Below are 21,251 nucleotides of genomic sequence, written 5' to 3'. Positions count from 1 at the left end.
ACACACTGCTCTGCGTCATATGCCATTACCTTCAGCGGGAGCATGTAGCTAAGCGGCTCACCACGACACGGACCATTTAATGTCTTTTGTGAAGTATGTAAAATGGTTAATTGTAATATCATTATATGGAAATTGTTTGGACAAATAAATTGTAAATTATTTTAGGTAGTGGTAGTATGTGTTGTGTTTGTATGTGTGTCTCTGGCTAAGGGTGGGTATGTGTGATAGAGAGAGATATTTGGCAATAAATAATGAATAAAACTAAAATTAAAACCCCCACAACACTCCAATTTTAAAGGAGAAGTTAGTCATGATGATACTTTTTTTTTGCTTAGAGGTGAAAGTTAGCATCAACGAGCATTATGTTAATCTCCTGTTTTAGAAAAAGAACCTGCTTTGCACCTACACTTACAGGCCACTATATTTGATATATCTTATATATAGCTGAATACTGTAGGCCTTTCTTAGTACACACAGTCGGTCAGCCACTCTCTGTCTCAGTCAACATTGTTTTCTAACTACAGGATCACTACTGATCAGATCACTACTGTCGGGACAGAGCATTCTCAGCACTACATTAACACCGACATCATACTACCATGGTTGTGGGTGTTCAGTTGGTATGAGTTTTGTGTCAATGTCACTGCTGGGTTGAAAATGGGTCTACCACCCAAAAAATGTAGCAGAACACCTACATACACATGCCATAAGCTCACACTGTATGTCTATAAGGTGTTTCTGTTAAAGTGATATTTCAAATAAAATACAGATGAAGGTATACTGAAATATATTAACTAAAAGCTTTGGTGCATTATTAGTCATGTTAGTAAATACAGATTTAATTTGTCACACAGTTCCCTGCCAGTCACATCTCCCTACCCTCTGGTTCTCAACAATCTAGATTTGCCTAGAATGGTCTAGAATCATTGATTTTCTCTGTGGTCTTGCATCCATCACAAGCTTAAAAATGTATTTTAAGCCCAGTAAAAAAACAAAATAAAATAAAAAGGCCTACACACAGTCATTTCAGAGACTGTGGGTGCACTAGGCACACTCTTCTTCTAGGCTTGTGAACTTGAAAAAGTCCCGTCTCGTGACTACCAGGTTCATTATCTTTGATGGATGCGAGCTGAGCCTGTTTCATTAGGATGGTAAGAGGAAACAGTTCAAGTCTCTGGGAGTGCATCTGCACATTTGTTGCTCTTGCCTTTGTCTCCATTTGGTCTCATCATAAGAAAATGAGGAGCACGTCTGCTCTCAAAAAATATGGTTCTGACGTGATGCGCATACCCTTGGCTGCCTGCGCCGAGTTAAAACGGAGACAATGTGAGACTGAAACACTATCTTTCAAAATGCTGTATTCTAATTAACAGCAACAATAACAAATAAACATGATGTCAGCTTGGTATGTTGGGAGTATTTTGCTAACTGCCAGTAAGAAATGGCAACAGCCAGGTAAGCTGAAAACAGTGTAATTCAGGTCCAAGTGTGGCTTTATGAGCTGTTCAAAAATCACAATTCAATTTCAAGCCCTAAAGCTGAAACCTACAGGAGGGTGTCAGCCAAAGAAAGGCTTGACAACCTCCATTCGCACTGATTTCACACTGCCATTCAGGTGACAGCATTGTTTCTAATGCCAAAAGCTCGTAATGCCTGAAAGACATAACATATTCATGATTCCATAACATATATGCTTGATTCCACTCTTGGTCTTTGGACAGCAGCTGCCTGTGCAGTAGAACAGGGATGTGTGCCCTACGCAAAGACCAATGTAAAATTTGTGCATCATGCGCAAATGAAGAATTATGAGGTGTGAGATTGTGCTTTTACAGTTATAGGTTCAGCAGCAGTAGTGTCATAGTAGTTGGGCTCATAGCAGCTGAGGGGCGCAGTTTCAGTGACCATCGTGGTCTGGTCCTTTGGTTTATGGAGCTGGGGGGAGAGGGAGGGAGGGAGAGAGAGAGAGAGAGAGAGATAGAGAGAGAGAAAGATAGAGAAATAGAGAGATTATGCACAAATAGACAAAAGGCACGTGCTCCCATACACACATGCACATACGCACATTCATGTGTGTACACAGACTTTCTATTTATGAATTAAATTTTTTATTAACCATTAATACAGTATATTACTGTAGCTCGATAATACAGAGAATCTACTTAAACCTCTCCTTTTCATGAGCTTTCTCTACACAGGCAGTAACCATACCGTTACTCTCAGTAACTACAGGGAAATCTGGGCGATATTTTTGTTTTTCATATAAAATCTGCATTTTTTAGAAAAACATTTTTTCTTGTAGGGAAAAAATTTCATACTTTTTTATACTGTTATCCTAGCATCACAGGGACACCTGGCCCCTACAAACAGATTTCTATACACACACACACGCACACACTAAAAGTATGGACACATGCAATTAGACCATAGCCTTTCCATCAAAATGTGCAATCAATACACATTATCCAACGTTAACCCCATGCGTAGCCTGTACATTACAAATGCTGCCCTTCTCATGCCCCTGACTTCTAGGAAACTACATATCTTGGACAGAGGACAAACCTGCAGGACAGTCTGGGAAGATGAAAGCTATTTTAAATGCAAGTCAGTCTTTTGCTGGTAGCAAATTAAATAATCACAGACTCAGTGATTAGCATGTGTAGTGCATGCAAGCAATCAGGCCCATTCAGCTTTACAGTAAACCGTACCGAATCCGCAGCTCGTTGCCATGAAGGCTGGGACAATCAGAACCGTAAATCAGAAAGCTCAGCCAATCATGTTCCTTCCCTAACATGCTTTGCTATACCATGCACAGACATCCATACATTTAGAAATGCAGCTGTACTATAAAAATAACCAATACTATTTGTAAAATACATTATACAAGTATCTTAAATCACATGTCAAATACACCAAATTGTCAATAAGAAAATGTAGTATAGGATGTGATCTTAAGAATGCATATTGTCAGGCACATGAACTTGAATAATAGAATGGCATGAAAATGATGTGTGTTTCAAACATGAATGACAGGAGAATCATCCACTCACCATCTCAGTAGAGCAGCCTGCCTTCATAGGGGGAGGTGGCTTGTACTTGGGCGGCCCACTGCTTGCGTAAAACATAGAGCGGTTAGCTGTAATTATGTTTCTTTGGCATACTGTGGAGGTGTAAATTAGAATGCATGGAAAAGGGATAAGATGAAAATAGAATCAAGCTTCTAGATGAGTGCCAGAGCGAGATTTTACAGAAATAGAACACGACCAAAAATTGATGCTTAGGTATATAGGTTGCATGCATATACTTGTTTGTTGGTGCATGTGTGTTTACACTCACTCTCCATTTTCAACACTCTGTAGGCGTTTACGGTACATGGCTACTGCGGCTCCAATCAGACACAAAATGACAACAGCGATGATCCCACCAATGACGGCCCCTGTCACTGAGCCCACAGGTTCCGTGCGCTTCTCAACTGAAAAGATTATAAAAGAGAAAGCTGAGATTGTAATATTACAATTATTTAAAATAAATGAATGTATATGCATGATGTGATAAAACAGTTCCCATCAGGTGCATGTGTCTGAGAGCAGCCACAGAAGAAGAGAACAGGAGTCTCTAGAATGCAAAAAAATATGACAAAACTAAAAATACACCCAACGGCAGCCAGCTGGTGCATATGCATGCGTGTGTGTGTGTGTGTGTGTGTGTGTGTGTGTGTGTGTGTGTGTGTGTGTGTGTTTGTTTGTGTTGGTGTGTACACAACATAATCCTTTGGTGACAATTCTTTGGTCACTAATCTGGCTGCTGGACAGCATCTATTTGGTACAGCACACTAAGAGAAAGAAATTTCCCAGCCACTTTTTGTGAGATATGGGATTCACAGGCAATGCATGCACACACTTGCTGTTGGGGTGGGTCCACTAAAATTAGACTACATTCGTAGGCACTGATTAGACAGAGGGAGAGAGAGAGAGAGAGACAGAGAGAGAGAGAGAGAGAGGGAGAGAGAGAGAGAGAGAGAGAGGGAGAGCCAGAAAGAGGTAAATTGAGAATGTTTTTGTAGAGCTGATATTGAAACATTATCATGCAAATAAAACTTTGACAGGGAAAACAGACTAAAACACTTTAGAGAGAAGAGATAGACAATACTTAGAGAAACAGATCTAAGTTACATATAAGTAATATCAGCACTGTCCATAGAAGGAGCTGTGAAAGTATCTATAAGCTTCAGGTGGTGTTCTGGTTTTGAATTAAATGTCACACCACACCTACCACACACACACAATCTGTATGTCAAGTCAAGACAAGAGCCACTTGCCAAAACTTAGATTAAAATAGCGGTGTCTTTCTTGAATGCTCTTATACACATGCATGCACACACAAACACACATACAGACACACACAAGCAATCCCTGTACCTGCAAGGGGTCTCAACCTCAACCTAGTAAATACTTGCCTGCAAACAATAATACATTGCTGTTGAGGGAGAAGGCAGGGATGTGGCAGGGAAAACATGACTGGATTACAGCCAAGCCTGTTGCTTTGGGTCTGTTTGGATGGATTTTTATCTTTATCTGGTTGATGAACCCTGCTTCCCCACACACCCACACACATCTTACCCTCCCGATTAAAACATGAACACGCACATTGACATGCACATACAAGGAGGGTTCATGCACATGCATGCACATACAAGGAAGAGAGAGATAGAGAGATAGAGAGAGAGAGAGAGAGAGAGAGAAAGAGAGAGAGAGACAGCAAATGGCAGAAATGCAGATTGAGAGAGAGAGAGAGAGACAGACAGAGAGAAATGCCTTTTTTACTGCTGAACAAGCTTAAACACAAAATTGAAATCACAAATTCCATTCCAAACACACCATAGCTGTGACAAGCCCTCATTATACAATCTAGAGAGGTCCATACTTTCCCCTCTGAGCCTGATTGTAACTCACACCTAACAGTCCCACACCCTAAATCCAATCCTTCTAGGAAGATCTGCCCATTTCACAACCGGCAAACCCCACGCTCTCCTTCACAGCAACATTAGCGCAGTTGGTTTGGAGGCTGCCTGATACGCTCAGACCACAGCGGTGCACGGTGGAATGTGCCCAGCATTTTTGCGCCCTCTAGATTAACTGCTGCGAAAGCTGAGCAATGGGGAAAAGTGCTCATCATAAATATATGATGGGCATGGATTATGTTCTTCTGAAACATTTATTAACGTGAGAGGAGGTGAGAAGGGAGAGAGGAGTGTATTGGCGGAGGAGGGGGTCACAAAAAGGGAGTAGTAGCTTGGAGTAGTGTAGAACAAGAGGAGAACAGAAAAGTTTGGAGGAGCCTGGGGTATGAACAGAAAAATCTTAGTAGTACAGAAAGAGGTAACAGAGTTCCCTCTATTTTAATTGAGTTGCATTTTAAGTTTTGTTTTATTCACACAACTGCCAGTAAAGTAACAGTCTCTTTTACTAACACTCTGATTCTTCTGTTGTTTCTTAGAAAAAGCACTTCTGCCCTTTGGATTCCTTCTTCATGGAGTAGAAAGATTTCTTCTGCAGACTCTGAACACGGAACATTCTGAAAAAGGCCTTTTTGTAATGGTAATAATCATTGAAAATCACTGCCTAATTCTAATTTGTAAAATCCTCAGTAAGAACTGCTATTGAATTTTGGAATTTGAATTTTTTGTTGTTTTTTGCATGCCTCTCTCTCCTCTCTCTCTCTCTCTCTCTCTCTCTCTTTCACACACACACACACACACACACACACACACACACAAGATGGGTGGGTGCTTTAGAGTGTGATGGAGAGTCTTTTTTGCAATAATAATAATTATCAGCACCTTGACTTCTGAATCATCACATTATCATTCTTTTATTCTTTCACCATTCCAAAACCACACTTAGCCAGCTAACTTTTAAAGAGGGAGAGACCATAAAGAGTGTGAGAGAAGAAGGGTAGGAGAGAGAAAGAGGGTGAGATAGAGAGATAGAGAGTGAGAGGGCAAAAAGCAAGAGGGAGAGAGAGAGAGAGAGAGAGCACGAGGTTGCAGGCTAGTAAACAGACTTTGAAAGCTTTAGAAAGACCATGATAATTGAGTTGTGCAGTCTGAAATCTGCCCGCACACAAGAAAATGGCCTCACTCTGCCTCCTGTTGTATGGTCATATTATATATTTAGAATTTCCCCACTTGCCCTCATCTGGGTTTCTTTTTTTTCTTTAAGCTTAGGTACGCTACCAGAGGCCTGGGAGCTTAAGGGTAGAATCATGGTTGTTTGCAGGACTGCACTTTTATGGATGGAGATCTCAGATGTTCTTTCTGGGATCTGGGATCTGCTGGAACCATTTTCCAAGTTACAATAGTGACCTCCTTCAACCAGTAGTTAGCTTCTTCAGCCAGTAGGTGTGAACCATGTCAGAGCCTGGAGCTGTCCAGCTCTTCATACTAGAGACCCTTTCTTGGACATCAGGTAGTGTGATTTTGGATCCTGTTCAGGGAGGTTACTGTGGTCTGCTCTCAGAATATGATGGCTAGATAGCTGAGTTGCACTCCAGACATTGGTTAGACGAGGTTGGGGATTTGAATCCCGACCAGGGCATCTCCAGTGTGGCCCCTTAGGTAAGGCCCTTAACATTATCCACCTACCTTACTAACAATAAGAGTTCAGAACCAGATGCTGGGGGACCAGGGCAATTTGATGAAAATTTATATATATATATATTCCTCACACGCCTTCTCACCTCTTTTGTTTATCACCCACTATTATGTCCAGTTGGTTAGCCATTACCTTTTTGTCTGTCTGTATCTGGAAGTCCCACAGGATCTTAGTACAGTCATTTTCCACCACCTTTGACCTTGAAACTTCTAGCTCATACTTGGTACAAATGTTTTTGTATACTATACCAGCCATTTGGTTGTGGCATTCCATGTATGCTCTGACTGCTAGCATATTGTATTCAGCTGTGCTAGAAAATCTCAAGGGCATCTTTGCACAGCCTGCATCTGGGGTCCTGCCTGGTGTGGTAGATCCCAGCCTCTATTGATCTTGTATTCAGAAATTGTTCCAGTGCTGCCATTATTAGGACATGCTGTCCAAGCCAGTCTTTTCCAGCCATTGGTAGGATTTTTTCATATTAGTCATTTCCACTGTTTGCTAGTGGTACATACCATGCACAGAATAATCTTCCCATAATGTTTCCTTCTGCTCCTCTTTCCCATCATCCTCAAGCTTCTGCTGTTTGATGTACTCACTATGCACTTAACACTTGGGGTCATCATTATGATATACAGTCAGCTTCTTCAGGCAGTAGGCATGGACCATGTCAGGGCCTGGAGCTGCCTAACTCTTCATAATTGAGAACCTATCTTGAGCATCTGCTAGTGTGATGATTAGCAAGATGTAGTTTATAGGGAGGTTGCTGTGGTCTGCTCTCAGGTTTATTAACCACTGAACATTTGTGTGGTGTGATGACTCCTTAAATGCGTTTTCAGTTTTGGTAGGTCCCATCCTTATGCTATTATCCCACCATTGCAAATGCACTTGGGATGGCTCATGGGAGAACATCCTGTTTAGTCTCCTGGTTTCTATGTCTCGTGTGCATCTATTCAGGTGGGTAGCCAGAGCTGGTAATCTTTCCTTGGCAGACTCAAAGGAGTCAGGTATGGACAGCTTGTTATACCTCTCAGTCAGGTACCTTCATTTCATCTTTCTACAGATCTGATAGCTGGCTGACTTCACTCCCTGTTGCCCTTAGTTTGGCCTCCAACCTCCTTCTCCATGGAGGATACTGCTCCTTGATAATATTTACCTTGTAGTCAAGCATCTCAAGTATTACTTTTGCTGTGGCATATATCAGCTGGTTGGTCTCAGTGATGGTCAAAGTAGTGATCGTCTGTAGTGCTGCATTCACATCTACTAGCAGCCTATCAGGTACTTAATTTGGTCTTGCTAGTCTGTCAATCTTAGCAATGATCTTCAGTTGAAGGTCAACAGCTCTATATTTTACCCTCTTACAGATTGTTTCTTTATATAACCCACTAAGCACTTTACTTGACCCTTTTATCAATATGCAGTTTGCATACTTTCTGACTGATCTCTGGTGACTGGTAATGGTATTTCTTTGCCACACAGGTATGCATCTTGTCCCACTTACCTCTCACTTACCATCACTTAGATAATGTCAAATGGTGCCTTTTTTGTGCATGTCACTAAAACCTCTAATCAAGCCCATCCCCCTCATTAAAAAAAAATCATCATGCACAAAGCAGGCCATCCATAGAGAGGAGATGGCCATGAACCGAATCATGCACTCTGATCTTTGCACTGAATTATACACTGTAATGCGCAACAAGAGAGAATCTCTCTTTGTCTGCATGTCTGTAGGATAGACATGCAGGTGAATAATGAAGGCAATTTTCCCTTCTTGGCTTCAGAGATACAACGGGTCTGCGCCACTCACCAGGCCACAAAGCAATACCAGATTTGATCTAACTGTCACCCCAGTTAACAGATTAAAAGTTCTTCAACACACTTGTGCAGTTTTTTTTATTTCTGGCAAAGGGGTTTGTAATTGCTTAGAGTGTTCATGTATGCAACACCTCAGGGCTCAGCTGGGTAAGAGGTGTGTGTGTGTGTGTGTGTGTGTGTGTGTGTGTGTGTGTGTGTGTGTGTCAGTGTGTGCACACCTGTGCGTTACCAGGTCAACCTCAGCTGTGGGAATTTGTAGATGGAGTCCCACCTCCTTTATGCAGAGGGTTGCCTAGAAACAGCATGCATAAGTAATGTATTTTAGACAGGTGTGTGTGTGTGTGTGTATGTGTGTGTGTGCGTGTGTGTGTGTGTGTGTGTGTGTGTCTCATAGGGTGATCTGAAGTGCTAGCACACCTGGGTGGCTCGAGGCAAAACACACCCCACCAACCCAACACACAATAATTTCATATCTAAAACAAATGGCAAACATCAAGTGCATGGCTTGTAAGATGGAGTCATCTTCTCAGATGTGTTATGATTGGAGTTGTGTGGTGTTCCTATAGCCACGCTCCTACTGTTTTCACTGGTGTCACCAAGTCAATATCCAGCTTCAACTTAAACCCTAATGCTTTTTGCATGAAAAGAAAAAATCCATCATAACAGTGATAAAATACATTGACATAGTGGTTTACAGAATACTGACTTGTGTATTAATACAGACATTCCTCTGTGAATACTAAGGAACTTTTCACTGATAAATGGATTTTTATAATTAAAATCCACAATTACCTAAGTGATTTGTAAAATAAGATGACAACAAATCTTACAGGAAACTGGTATAAAGATGGAATATAATGTAACTATTTTATCGTTATTCTTATACAGATTTCAGTCGAACAGTTTCAATTAAACAAATACCAGAAATGCTGTGAAACCATTCTTTAGTTTCTTATGAAAGAGAAAAAAATGGATGAAGACATAATGAATAAGCACACCTGTTTGAACAACGCAGATTATTTGGTCAAAATGACAGCTGAACTTGAAAGGAAGAGCCTAGTTGTGCTGTGACGTGAGCAAGCAGGGTTGTGCCTGGCTGGTTACCATGAGGTGGTTGCTACGCTATCAAAAATCAAATGCTCTTAGACAATCATCCAAAAGAAAATGTAATTTGTTTTGCTAGCTTAGCTAAGAATATTACTGCTCTCTGTAGTCTCGTTTGAAGATAAACAGACTACTCCTTTGCTGATTCTCAGTGGGTGTAAACACAGAACAAGCAGAACAAACATTTAAAGCTTCAAAACCCTTGACCTTATATTTTACCAAATGTCTAGATGTTCTACTGCCAAAGCCAGGTTTTTTAAATCATGTTTTGCTTACTATAATTGGCATTCTGAGTAAAAAGCTGTAGAAGAGTGTTAAGTATCTTGCCATAAAGTTTTGTGCTATACGTGATTATAAATAAATGGAAGCTTTGATAAGACCTGTGTTGAAAAACAGCAAAATATATTTAATTAAAATCATTTCAGGTTAATTCAGGTCAAAGGCTGCGAAGATTTACTTCAATATTACTATTAGAGGATTGATGAGGTTGAATTAGCTACTCAATCAATGCACAGACACAGTGAATGAATCACCACACCCCTATTACTCAGCACTACTGTCTGGGTCATTACCAACAAACGGCCCAGTAGCTAATTACATCCTGACCAAGAAACCATTACAAATAACTGCCCAATAAAGTTGGGAAGGTCTTTACAGGACCTTTCCCCCTTTTGACTTTTATCTCTAAGGATTTATATTCAACCCTAAACAAATATAGCAAAGTGCACCCCTACATACTATTCAAAGTCATTTACCAACCAATGCAGGTATCAACGAAGTGTAGAAAGCTTTTTATTTAAAATAAATAAATAAAAAATTAAATAAAACCATCCCTATAAGTTAATAGTACCAGAACTGTGTGTGTGTGTGTGTGTGTGTGTGTGTGTGTCTGTGTCTAGGTTTGCATCATTGGGAGTCTAAGCTAATATCCTCTGATCCTTCTGTAGGACTAGCACATATTAGAGGTGTGGGGATTACGTGTGATGACAGTGACATTTTCTGTGTGCGCCCGTGTTTGTGTCAGGCTAGACCCTGTGTACATATGCACCTCCTTCTCTCCTGCTATCCTCTCTTTTTTTCCTTCTATCCTCTCTTGCTTCCTCACTATTTACTTTTTCCTCTGTAGGGGACCAGTTTGCTCTCTGTCTGTTTGAGCTTTACCCTCACATTCCGTGTATTATACACACGTGCATTTGTCATATGTCACAGGGTACAGACACTCTTCCACAGAACTATCACTGTGTCTGTTTGGGCACAGCAGGGTCTCCCTCTTGGCCCCCTCTCTCTCACTCTCTCTCTCGCTCACCCCCGCCCCCACCTCCCATACACAATAATGAAACATCTGACACCTTATCCTCTAAGCATTTTCAATGTTTAACCTGCATCCACTCTTTCCTATAAACCCCTCCTATCATCTCATCCTCTCCACCACTGTCACCACTTTTCTCTATCTCTCTCTCCTCTGTTCCCTAACCTCTCCACAGTGCTGTTTTTCTGCCCCTCCTCCCTACTAAACTTCTTTACGCCCCACCATCCCACCCCCAGCTGCCACCTTATTTGGTCTCTCTTCTGCCATGATCCGTTCACATTCACCTTGATCCATGCCAATCACCCATTGCAATAGCTAATCCTGCTGCTGCATTCTCCAGACCCCTGCTTTGGGGAGAAGCAAATATATGTGGGAGCAAAATCGACTTAATGGACTTAGGCATGCTGTGTTTTTGCTATCCTTTCCTCTTCCCTTCTCTCAACTATTCTGTTTTCAGGACCTTTAACAGTGAATGAGGCATTGTTTTGCAGTGCTGGAAGAATAGGAAAAGAAAATGGCCATATCTCTCTCTCTTTCTACCTTTCACTAGGTACAACTCCTGTCATCTATTTGTTGGTCATTCTAGCTCCCTTTCCTGCTCTCTCTTCGGACCAGGAGGCTGCCAGGTGTAAGTACCTTCCTTCTTCCCTCTCTTTACACAGTGAAGCCCGAGGACGTGAGACAGAAACATAGACAGAGAGTGAGAGTCAGAGTGAAAGTGAAAGCAAGAGTGAGAGAAAGTGTAAGAGTGAGAAAAAGACAGAGAGAGAGAGAGAGAGAGAGAGAGAGAGAGAGAGAGAGAGAGAGAGAGAGAAAGAGAAGGGCCCTGTCGAGAGCCTTGAACACACTTAACCTCCATTCCAACCCTGGGCATCTGTGGCTGCAGAGCCATGTGCATTTAGAAAGACCAGTGTCAGAGGCACAGGATCTCACTACACCCACAAGTACAAGCACCCACAAATACTTGCTTATTGCACTGGGAACTCAGAACTCTCTGCTGAGAAGGAGGGAACGAGGAACGAAAAAATATAAAACAAATACAATAAGAGAGGAAAAATAGAGACAGACTGAAATAATAGAGACATAAACAGGGTGAGTTTCCTCTCTCTGCAAATTTCCATCTGCTAACACTGACAGTGAGACACGATCAAAGTGTTCACAGATGCAACTCGACTGACTCCAGGCTTGTTTTTGTTTCCTGTGCACTTGTTAATGGGAGAGGGGAGAGAAGACTGCATTAACATTCATTTCATTCAGCCCATACTCCTGTTTCCACCTTACACAAACAGAAAAGACCAAAGAGCACGTGCTGAAAAGTGCCTGCACAGGGAATTCCAAAGCGACGGCCACAGAGGCTGGCTGACAACGTGCAATGCTTTCTACAGAAAAGAGAAATACACAAAGAGGGAGTGAAAGTGACAGTACGGTGGAAGAGATGAGGTGGCCTTGCTCCTTCTGAGAGGAATAAGTAAAAATGTTTTAATTGGCGATAAAAAAATAAAAAGATTTTAAAAAAGCACCACAGAGTAGGGGTGTGTGATATCGTTATTATGATACATGCACTTTTTCCAAGTATATTGTGAGTATTGACCAGCAACATATTTGATAATAAGTAAAGATAGTTAAATCAACTGGAAGCGTATAAACTGAGTGGTGTTGTACTGTCAAAATTAACACTGCATAGTAACAAGGAGCTGATTAGATGCTGATTAGACTTATCATTAACTTGTGTTTTTCAAAATAGTTGAATTTCTCCAAAAACAAAGGTAACACACATGCGCATGCTAGCGTATATGTACTTGGAAAGCTTGACAAAAACAGGTCACATGCATGTGTGCACACAGGAAATCTCATGGTATGAAACTTCTAGCCATTCTATTCTTACATAAATGCACAGATATCTGTGATGGGTACTGGAACACAGTAGCCAGCATTATCACAGCGCAAGATACCTACAGAGCACAGAGCAACAAAAATACATGGGATTACACACCCATGACAGCCAGAGGAGATCTCTGGACTCCCAGGCAAAGCAGGAATATCAGAAAGATTTCAGATATGATAGCCTTTATCCTCCATACTTGCATTATGCATATTAACCTCTTAATATGCAAGAGCAAGTGACAGGCAATAAAAGTTAAACAGCTAAAAAGGTTCTCACTGACTGTTCTGGCACAATAAGGATTTCTTATGATATATTTCTGCTATATTAGTACTTGTGAAACAGGGCAGTCATCCTTTTATACACTGTGCAGGCAGCCAAGATCAGAACTTACTATTCAGCTCCAAGAACCAATTCACCCTCACTCTCTCTCATTTTCCATTGTTTCACCAACAGAATCAGAATTTGTTCCACTCAGCTCTGTAATACAAAGACCATACTGCAGGCAGAATTCAGGACTGACTTTCATCTCCAGTGAGTCCAGGAAGTATTTTACAATTTTTGCTAAATGTTTTTCCTGTACAGCTCTTTGTCCATACACTAAAAATGTGTAAAAACTGCAGAATTTATGTAATTTGGTTTTCAAACAAGGCTCTTATTTTCTCATGGTGCTCAAATTCTAATAATGTGTTAAGACCCGAGGCAGTTTATGTCTCCTATTAACATTATTGATATCTGTCTTCTTCACAGCAGCTAGTGTTATTCATGAATAAATGAATTAGAGCGGCTACTTTGCCGGTTACCGCTGCTTCCGTGACTGTTGTTCTTGGAAGAGTATTGCGTCTGTTTCACACACTCAAACACTAATGAGCGCAACACTGAGTCTATCTAAACCGCACATGAGCATCCCACTCGCCCCTCCAATCCATTCAGAGTCATAGCGTGCATTTTTATTATTAGGTTTATTATCACGTAAGGTGCATTATGCCCAGATGCGGGGCGGCGCGCGTCAGTCGCGTCGGAGTATTAGCACTAAGAAAACGGACGTGATGTCGTTTCCTTGTCTTACCTAAGCGCCCGCTCCTACGTACTTTATTTCCAAAGCCACAGTATGCCGCTGAGTAAGCGAAAAATATATTTCTCTAATTCCGTTTTCTTACAACTAAATGTCCTGAAAGTTGCGCGAAGTCGCTGGGATTCTAAAAGCCCTCCTCGAGGCACCCGCATTTGTGCAGTTGTAAATTCTGAAGAGGTAGTTTAATGGTCTTCCTTTTTGTTTGTGACATTTCTAGGCCTAAAAAAGGTCTCGGCTGTTGTTAATTGCACCGAGTGGGGATCGAGCCATAAACAGCGGTTTGATATTAAAAGTGACTAATGATATAATTTATGCGCAGTTACGTGTGAAAGCGCAGTAGCGGCCCCTGCTAACACTGGTGTGCCACATATGAGTGGCAACATACTCATAAACCCACACCCACATTGCTTACGCTACTACACATGGTCAGCGCTGTACATATAACAATATTTTAAAGCACATACCCAAAAGAAGTACATAACATGTTTTCAAAGAACATGTTATGAATGTACATTTAGTCTGGGTCACCTTGAGCTTATGATTAGGAGAAGCTGTAACTGCGTGTGTGTGGGTGTGTGCATGTGTTGGCATGTGTGTGTATTTACAAGAGCGACAATCCTAGCTTTCTTTAAATTTTCTCTGGCACATAGCTTTTGAAACATGAGTCAATGAGTGAGACTTCTAATATAGGGGGCTTTAAAAACAAATCCTTAAAGATGAGAAAATTCATGTACTCATTCATTCTCTCTCTCTCTCTCTCTCTCTCTCTCTCTCTCTCTCTCTCTCTCTCTCTCTCTCTCACACACACACACACACACACACACACAAACACACACACACATTTTATCCTCTAACACCTTGGTAGGTTAGCACAAATCCAACATTCCAAAGCTGGAATTCAGAGGCATGTCAAACTCTGTTACCGTGGATACTAGACTGCCCACGGTGCAGTATCACACATATACACATGCACACTCACACACCCAAATACTTACTAAATATATACTGCCTCTCTTTTTCTATTATATACTCACTCATGGTTTCTCTTATCACACATCCATACAAACATACACACAAACATACACACACACGCACACACACACACACACACACACACACACACACACACACACACACACACACACCCTCAGGCTTCCTCCTTGTTGAGGTACCACTTGTATTTTAGAAACACAATTCTAGCCTGGGTAAAATCAATGCAAACCAATTGGAAAGTGCTCATAGCAAAATGCTCACCCATTTAGAACAACCTGACAACATGTCTGACATCTTCCCTGTGTTGAGCTAAATACTGTAACTGGGCAAAAAATATGCAAGAAAAATAGAAGAAAAATATCCCAGGCTTTTTCTGGTTCGAATACTGCCCTGAGAAGTGCAGATATTTGATATGCCACCACTTGCCAAGACAAAGAGACAGTGTTTTTATTTAGGTGTTTGTGTGTGAGAGATATGTGAACTTCTGGTGATTTTTAACTGAAAAAGGACACTGTAAAGTGAACACAGAGGCATTTTAAATCTGGGGAACACACACAGACAGAGAGAGAGAGAGAGAGAGAGAGAGAGAGAGAGAGAGAGAGAGAGAATAAATTTTACTTAGCTAAAAACCAACATATAGCACTTACTTGGCCTTTCATGGCCAAAAGGATATGAGTAAATAAATTCTCTCCCAAATAGTAACACACACACACACACACAGAGAGAGAGAGACAGATGGAGATAAATATATAAAGAGAAAGTGAGGCAGAGAGCACATAAACAAATTCAGGTAAACACTTTTTATTGGCCTTTTATGATCAATGCGGAAACATCAGTAAATACTAAATTCCTCTCACATCCACAACATGTTACAGTGCAAATGTATAGTACAATAAACCACACCATCTAGACCAGCTAGTTATGCTAGTCTGACAGTATTGTGATAACAAACACAATGCTCCCATGTACTCATACACGCATACACACACATGCACACACACACACAGATGCTCTGAGAGTATATAATTCATAGCAGGTAGGCTAGGCACTCTGAAGACAAGCTGTGAATTTAAATTGAGTGCAGAAATGGCACAAATCCATGAAACAACGGCAGGCTCAAATCTGTGTAAACACACATGGATCAAATCTGCAAACATCACGAATAAATGCACTGACAGAATGTCTGGCTGCCCTGCTGCCCCTCCACACAAACAAACAAACAAACAAACAAACAAACAATCAGACACACACACACACACACACACACACACACACCCTGTCCACCCCCCACATCCTTCACTAAATGTATCATTATAGCAGAAATGACTACAAGCATGTTAGTTATGCAATAAAACCACAACTCTAAAGAAACCACAGGAGTGCACAGGGGTAAGGCCAGAAACTGGGTTTCACACAGCTAAGACAATGACTAATGTTGACTTATTAATTCAGTGACTGTGTGTGTGTGTGTGTGTGTGTGTGTGTGTGTGTGTGTGTGTATGTGTGTGTGTGTTCGTGTGTGTAATATCTATGCATGTGTGTTAGAGGGGGGTATGCCACAAGGATTTATCCCCCGCAGAAAGAGAGGCAGTAGGTCTTACAGATGGCATATGACACTGCTTTAATCAGACACACACACACACACACACACACACACAAACACACTTTTATGCAAATGTTTTCACAGTAACTCATCTATGTGTTCACATGTACATAAATTATCACTTTAACACACACACATGTATACATGCACATACACATGCTGAGGATTGAAGAGATTGCCAACCAGAAAGTGGCATACTGACAGCAAAATGATGAGATCTACAGTCCTGCCAGTCTACTTGGTGAACAACAGATTACCATGGATGGCCACACACACACGCACAAAGAGAGAAACACAAAATATATAATAACACTTTTTTTCTACAAGCACACTTAGTCAACTTGCACATACTAATCTGTGTTTTGTAAGAATTACTTGTGGAAAAGTGCAATAAACTCAATGATCCATGTCAGTGTGCTTTGAAGCTTAGAAACAAAATTACAGAGGAACGCACCTTGTTGTCTCATCTAAGCATTTAGAACCACAACACAATCCTCTATCCTTTGGGCTTTTCACTAACTGAATGCTTCATGAGAGCTACCACACTGCTGTATAGCTGCAAAGCTAAAAGATTCCAGTACGTGCTTGTACACAACAGTTCTGTTAATAATAAAAAAAATAATTACTGCCTCCATTTGCACATACAGAATTCCATATGAATGGTTGTTAAAAATTAAATTATAATAAGTCACATTAGAGACTCTTACATAATGCGCATGGCTAATATTTAGAATTGTACTGCAGAAGGCCGTGTGTGTGTGTGTGTGTGTGTGTGTGTGTGTGTGTGTGTGCATGCATGGTGTTTGGGTTATCCTGGTAGTGCAATTTTGTATCCAACAGTGTTTTTGTATTCATGGTGTACAGCTGCTGCCTTTGACAAGTCAATACACAACATTGTTGATGGCCTGTCATCAGTGCAGGTACAGCACACAATCCTGACTGCTCATCACGCTAAATGGCCTGGACGGCTACACTTGCTTTTTTTTTTTTGTGTGTGTGTGTGTGTGTGTGTGTGTGTGTGTGTGTGTGTGTGTGTGTGTGTGTGTGTGTGTGTGTGTGTGTGTGTGTGTGTGTGTGTGTGTGTGTGTTGCAGGGGTCAGTGGTGCAGCACAGGCCAAGAAATCCTGTAGTGTAACCATTTCTTCCATACTGGGTTTGCTTGTTCCAGCCCCCCATTTTGTGTGTGTGTGTAGTGTGTCTTTCACTGTTTGTCTACATGCAGTTTGTCTACATTGGCTACATTTGCCTACATTGGCTATTTTTCCAATTCATCATTTATGTACATGAGAGTACAATGGATGAAGCCCACCTGACATTATTCCCCCTGGTCTCATTGGAGATTTTGAGGAGGAAGTTACTGACCTGAAGGTGTTTGACATGTGGGTGAGTAAGTTCAAGTCATTGAATGGGAAGTTGGAAAGTCAGTGAACAGAGTTAGCAAATGAACACAAGTGGACAGAAATTTAAAAACCTAAACTCAAAGATGAGCTGATTCTAAAAACCTGGAATGAGCTTCCTGTCATATACCACACAACGCAGTGTCAGTATTGCTGTACTGAGCAGATTTCTCACATCTAAAGAATATAATGACAAGCCTACGCTTACGTTTCACTAAAGGAATCCTCTGCATGAACCACACTACCAGGTCATAGGCAAAATCACAGGTCACATTAATGGTATGAAGTGTTCCATTTATTACTGGTTAACCTATAATGTGAGAAAAATACCTAATAATATTCCAATTACTACCCTAAAATAACATCATCATAAACTTTTAGGTCTAAAATTACAAAAATAGTATGAACTATTAAATGCCCCCAAAGAAAAATTTTAAATATTTGGTATTTAAGGCTCTTCAAGCTAAAAAGACAAAGTTAAGAGTCAATGTCCCATCTGTTGTCATGCAGTCTAGCATTACGCTCCAGGCCTTCATCTGTGGCCAGTTTCTGACTACGGGGCTGCATTCTAGCTGGATATTTCTGTGTGGCAGCTCTGCCCAGCACTGACACTGACACATGCAAAAACCTTAGCAGCACCACTCAACCTGATAAACTTGCAATAGCTGAACACCCACATCCATGCTTCACCATGTCAAGGTGAATGATGTGTTGGGAACAGCCTGCCACATAAATGAGCTCTGGTCAACAGTGGTTCTGTGGACATTTCCAGAAACTGGCTACATGCGATCTATATTGTATGATATAAAATGCACCAAACGAAAGGACTCCTTCCATTTCACCTCAGAAAGTGGTCAGCCCTCTGTTCTCTGAGAGAGATGGACAGAGAGTGAGGTGAGAGAGCACAGAGGCACTGAAGAGGTTATATCAGTTTTAGCTCACTTCAACAGCAAGGGGACGTGAGATTCCAGCCACACTGAGGTCTCTCTGCTTCTCACTCACACACACATACATGCACATATACATAAACTATCTATATGTAATATGGAAAGTATAAACATAACATTCTAAGTCTAGCCTCTCAGTAACCAAGAGATGTTTTGCCCTTTTAGTTTACAAATAAATAGCTGTCATGTCATTACTGTTAACAACTAATGCACAATATTAACAAATTAATGTAGTGTATCCCAACACACAAGTTAACCCAATTCTGTTCATAGCATTCTAGCTTTTCATTCTTTCAATGTTAAATGCTGTTGTATGGGGTTCCCTTCCTAACCCTCTATGCAGAGCTCAACATCAAAGTGCGATACCATTAAGTTTGAGCACTGTGAACTCGTTCAAAATTCTGTATATTGAAGTCAAGAACCTGAAGACAATCTGTACTTTTATTGTTATTTTTTAAATAATAATAATTAATAATAATAATTAATAATAATAATTATTTATTATTATTATTATTATAGCATTATGTGCACCTCAAATGACAGGGATTCTCTCTCCTCTTTTATAACCTCTTCTATTTCCTGTTTTCCATTCCTCCCTTTTAAAAATAATTGTTCACATCCTTCTGTCTCTTTCCCTATTACACCTCCCTCACTCCACCTACCTGTCTCTCACCCTCCTCCTCTTCCTCTCACCTTTTGTGTCTTTCTCACGCTGAGCACACACACACACACACACACTCTCTCTATCTCTCTCTCCACCCACCAACACACACACACACACACACACACACACACACACACACACACACACACACACACACCTTCACTCGGAATACCATGCCCAGGGCTCTGCACACGGGACTGGAAACTTAATCCAGGAGAGAGAGTGTGTTTACCAGTGTAGTGTGGGGGTGTTTGGGACTACGTATCTGAAAGCAGGGAGACATGGAGCAAGAGAGAGAGTAGGGGATAGGGAGGGCTCTTTGGTCCAGTGGTCAGCGCTCGTACATACCTCCCGTCAGCCCTGGGTTCAAGTCCTGGTTATGGTGGCTGTCTTCAGCCTTCGTTACATTGAGAGAACACAAGAAAGCAGGTAAAGAAGTTTTGTGATTTTTTAATTGATTACACATTCATTACAAATACCAACAGGAAACAAAATTTCTGTACATGTCCAACATGAAGTACAGCTCCTCAGTTCATTTTAGATAACAAAGTTCAAGAATAGCAGAAGTTTTTTCCAGCATCTGCTTCCTATGATGGCCATGATGGAACAGTGTTTTGCCAACTGTTTGATCTTTATCATGTGCAACCCTCCAATGCAAAGTACATGCACTTTAAGTCTGCCAAAGACAACAAAAATCTTTTTTTTCTTTTTATGTATAAGTAAAAGGCACATGACTTAAAAAAATCTTTCTTTTGAGGCACAGAGATGTAAATAATATCTGATGTATTTGTAGTTCCTATGAAGACTACAGTTTAGTATTCAAGCACTTTGGAGTTTGTAGTGCTTAAAGATTTTCATATCTAGTATAAGCCTATATGGGATATGCGTTTCTATTGGGTCCACAAGCCGGTCGCTGTCTCTCCTTCTAAGAGGTGCAGTCATTAAGAATATGTGCAAAGTGATTTCAGATATTGTAAAGGGTTATCAAACAGAAAGGGGCATGGATGGACGGGTACCCCAGTGTAAGACAATAATTAGTTGGGAGAATCTATAAAACATTTTTTAACACGGAAAATAAGAACTTCATCACTGATAGTGGCATCAGTATAGACTGTGAGATACTTAATGATAAACTACTGCTCATTATCACATGGAATATATTTTTGGATGAACGACATAATGAAAAACACGTTATAACGTTCGTACACCCTCAAATCCTAAGCTAACGATAGCCATTTAGCATGTAAAACGGGACAGAGTGGTTTGTAACGTCGGCATAAATGAAATAGTCTTCTTTCGGAAATTCACTAATTTAAGATGACGTTAATATCCACAGTTGTTGTCAGGCTGATAAAAGCAGTTCATCAGTTTGGAAGCTAGTAGGTTACGCCTGCTAGTTAGCTAACCTAGCTAGCGGTTATCAAGCTCCCAATATTGTTTGCTAGCCGACAAGACGTTCGTGAAATTTCTATCTTAAATCACACGTCTTTGAAGCTAATGTTAGCTATTGTAGCTAGGTCAGGTTTTCAAGAAATCCAACCTCATGACGTCATATTTTACGATAGGACAAGATGGCGATACAGTCTAAATTAGGTGTTTTATTATTTTAATCCAACTTCACTGACAGTGTTACACCTATAAGGATTTTTAAGACTGAGAATCCCTCTTGTAAACTATGCTAGCTACATCTTGTGTTTCATGCCCACTTTAAATCCAAAAATTGATCTATTTCCCTTACATAGACATCTTCACTTTTCAACCTACTGACCATGTGAGATTCTCTTGTAATATAAATCCATTTCATTCGTGTTGTAT

At 40.7% G+C, this 21,251-nt stretch overlaps 1 protein-coding gene across 1 annotated transcript in view; it reads right to left on the bottom strand.

Moving 5' to 3' along the window:
* Positions 1-21,251, bottom strand: part of pvrl2l (PVR cell adhesion molecule related 2 like) — an 87,616-nt gene that overhangs the window by 2,221 nt on the left and 64,144 nt on the right. The window contains exons 7-9 of the mRNA XM_027016272.3: positions 3,334-3,469; positions 3,048-3,105; positions 1,831-1,932 (exon numbers count right to left, since the gene is read on the bottom strand). Of these exons, the coding sequence (XP_026872073.2) occupies positions 1,831-1,932; positions 3,048-3,105; positions 3,334-3,469 (296 nt within the window). The remainder of the gene's footprint in view (positions 1-1,830; positions 1,933-3,047; positions 3,106-3,333; positions 3,470-21,251) is intronic.

This window comes from Electrophorus electricus, chromosome 2 (assembly GCF_041902795.1).
Source record: "Electrophorus electricus isolate QZ-2024a chromosome 2, ASM4190279v1, whole genome shotgun sequence".
In the NCBI taxonomy this organism is placed as follows: Eukaryota; Metazoa; Chordata; class Actinopteri; order Gymnotiformes; family Gymnotidae; genus Electrophorus; species Electrophorus electricus.
The sequence above is the reverse complement of the archived record's forward strand: the minus strand, read 5'-3'. Positions and strand labels throughout refer to the sequence as shown.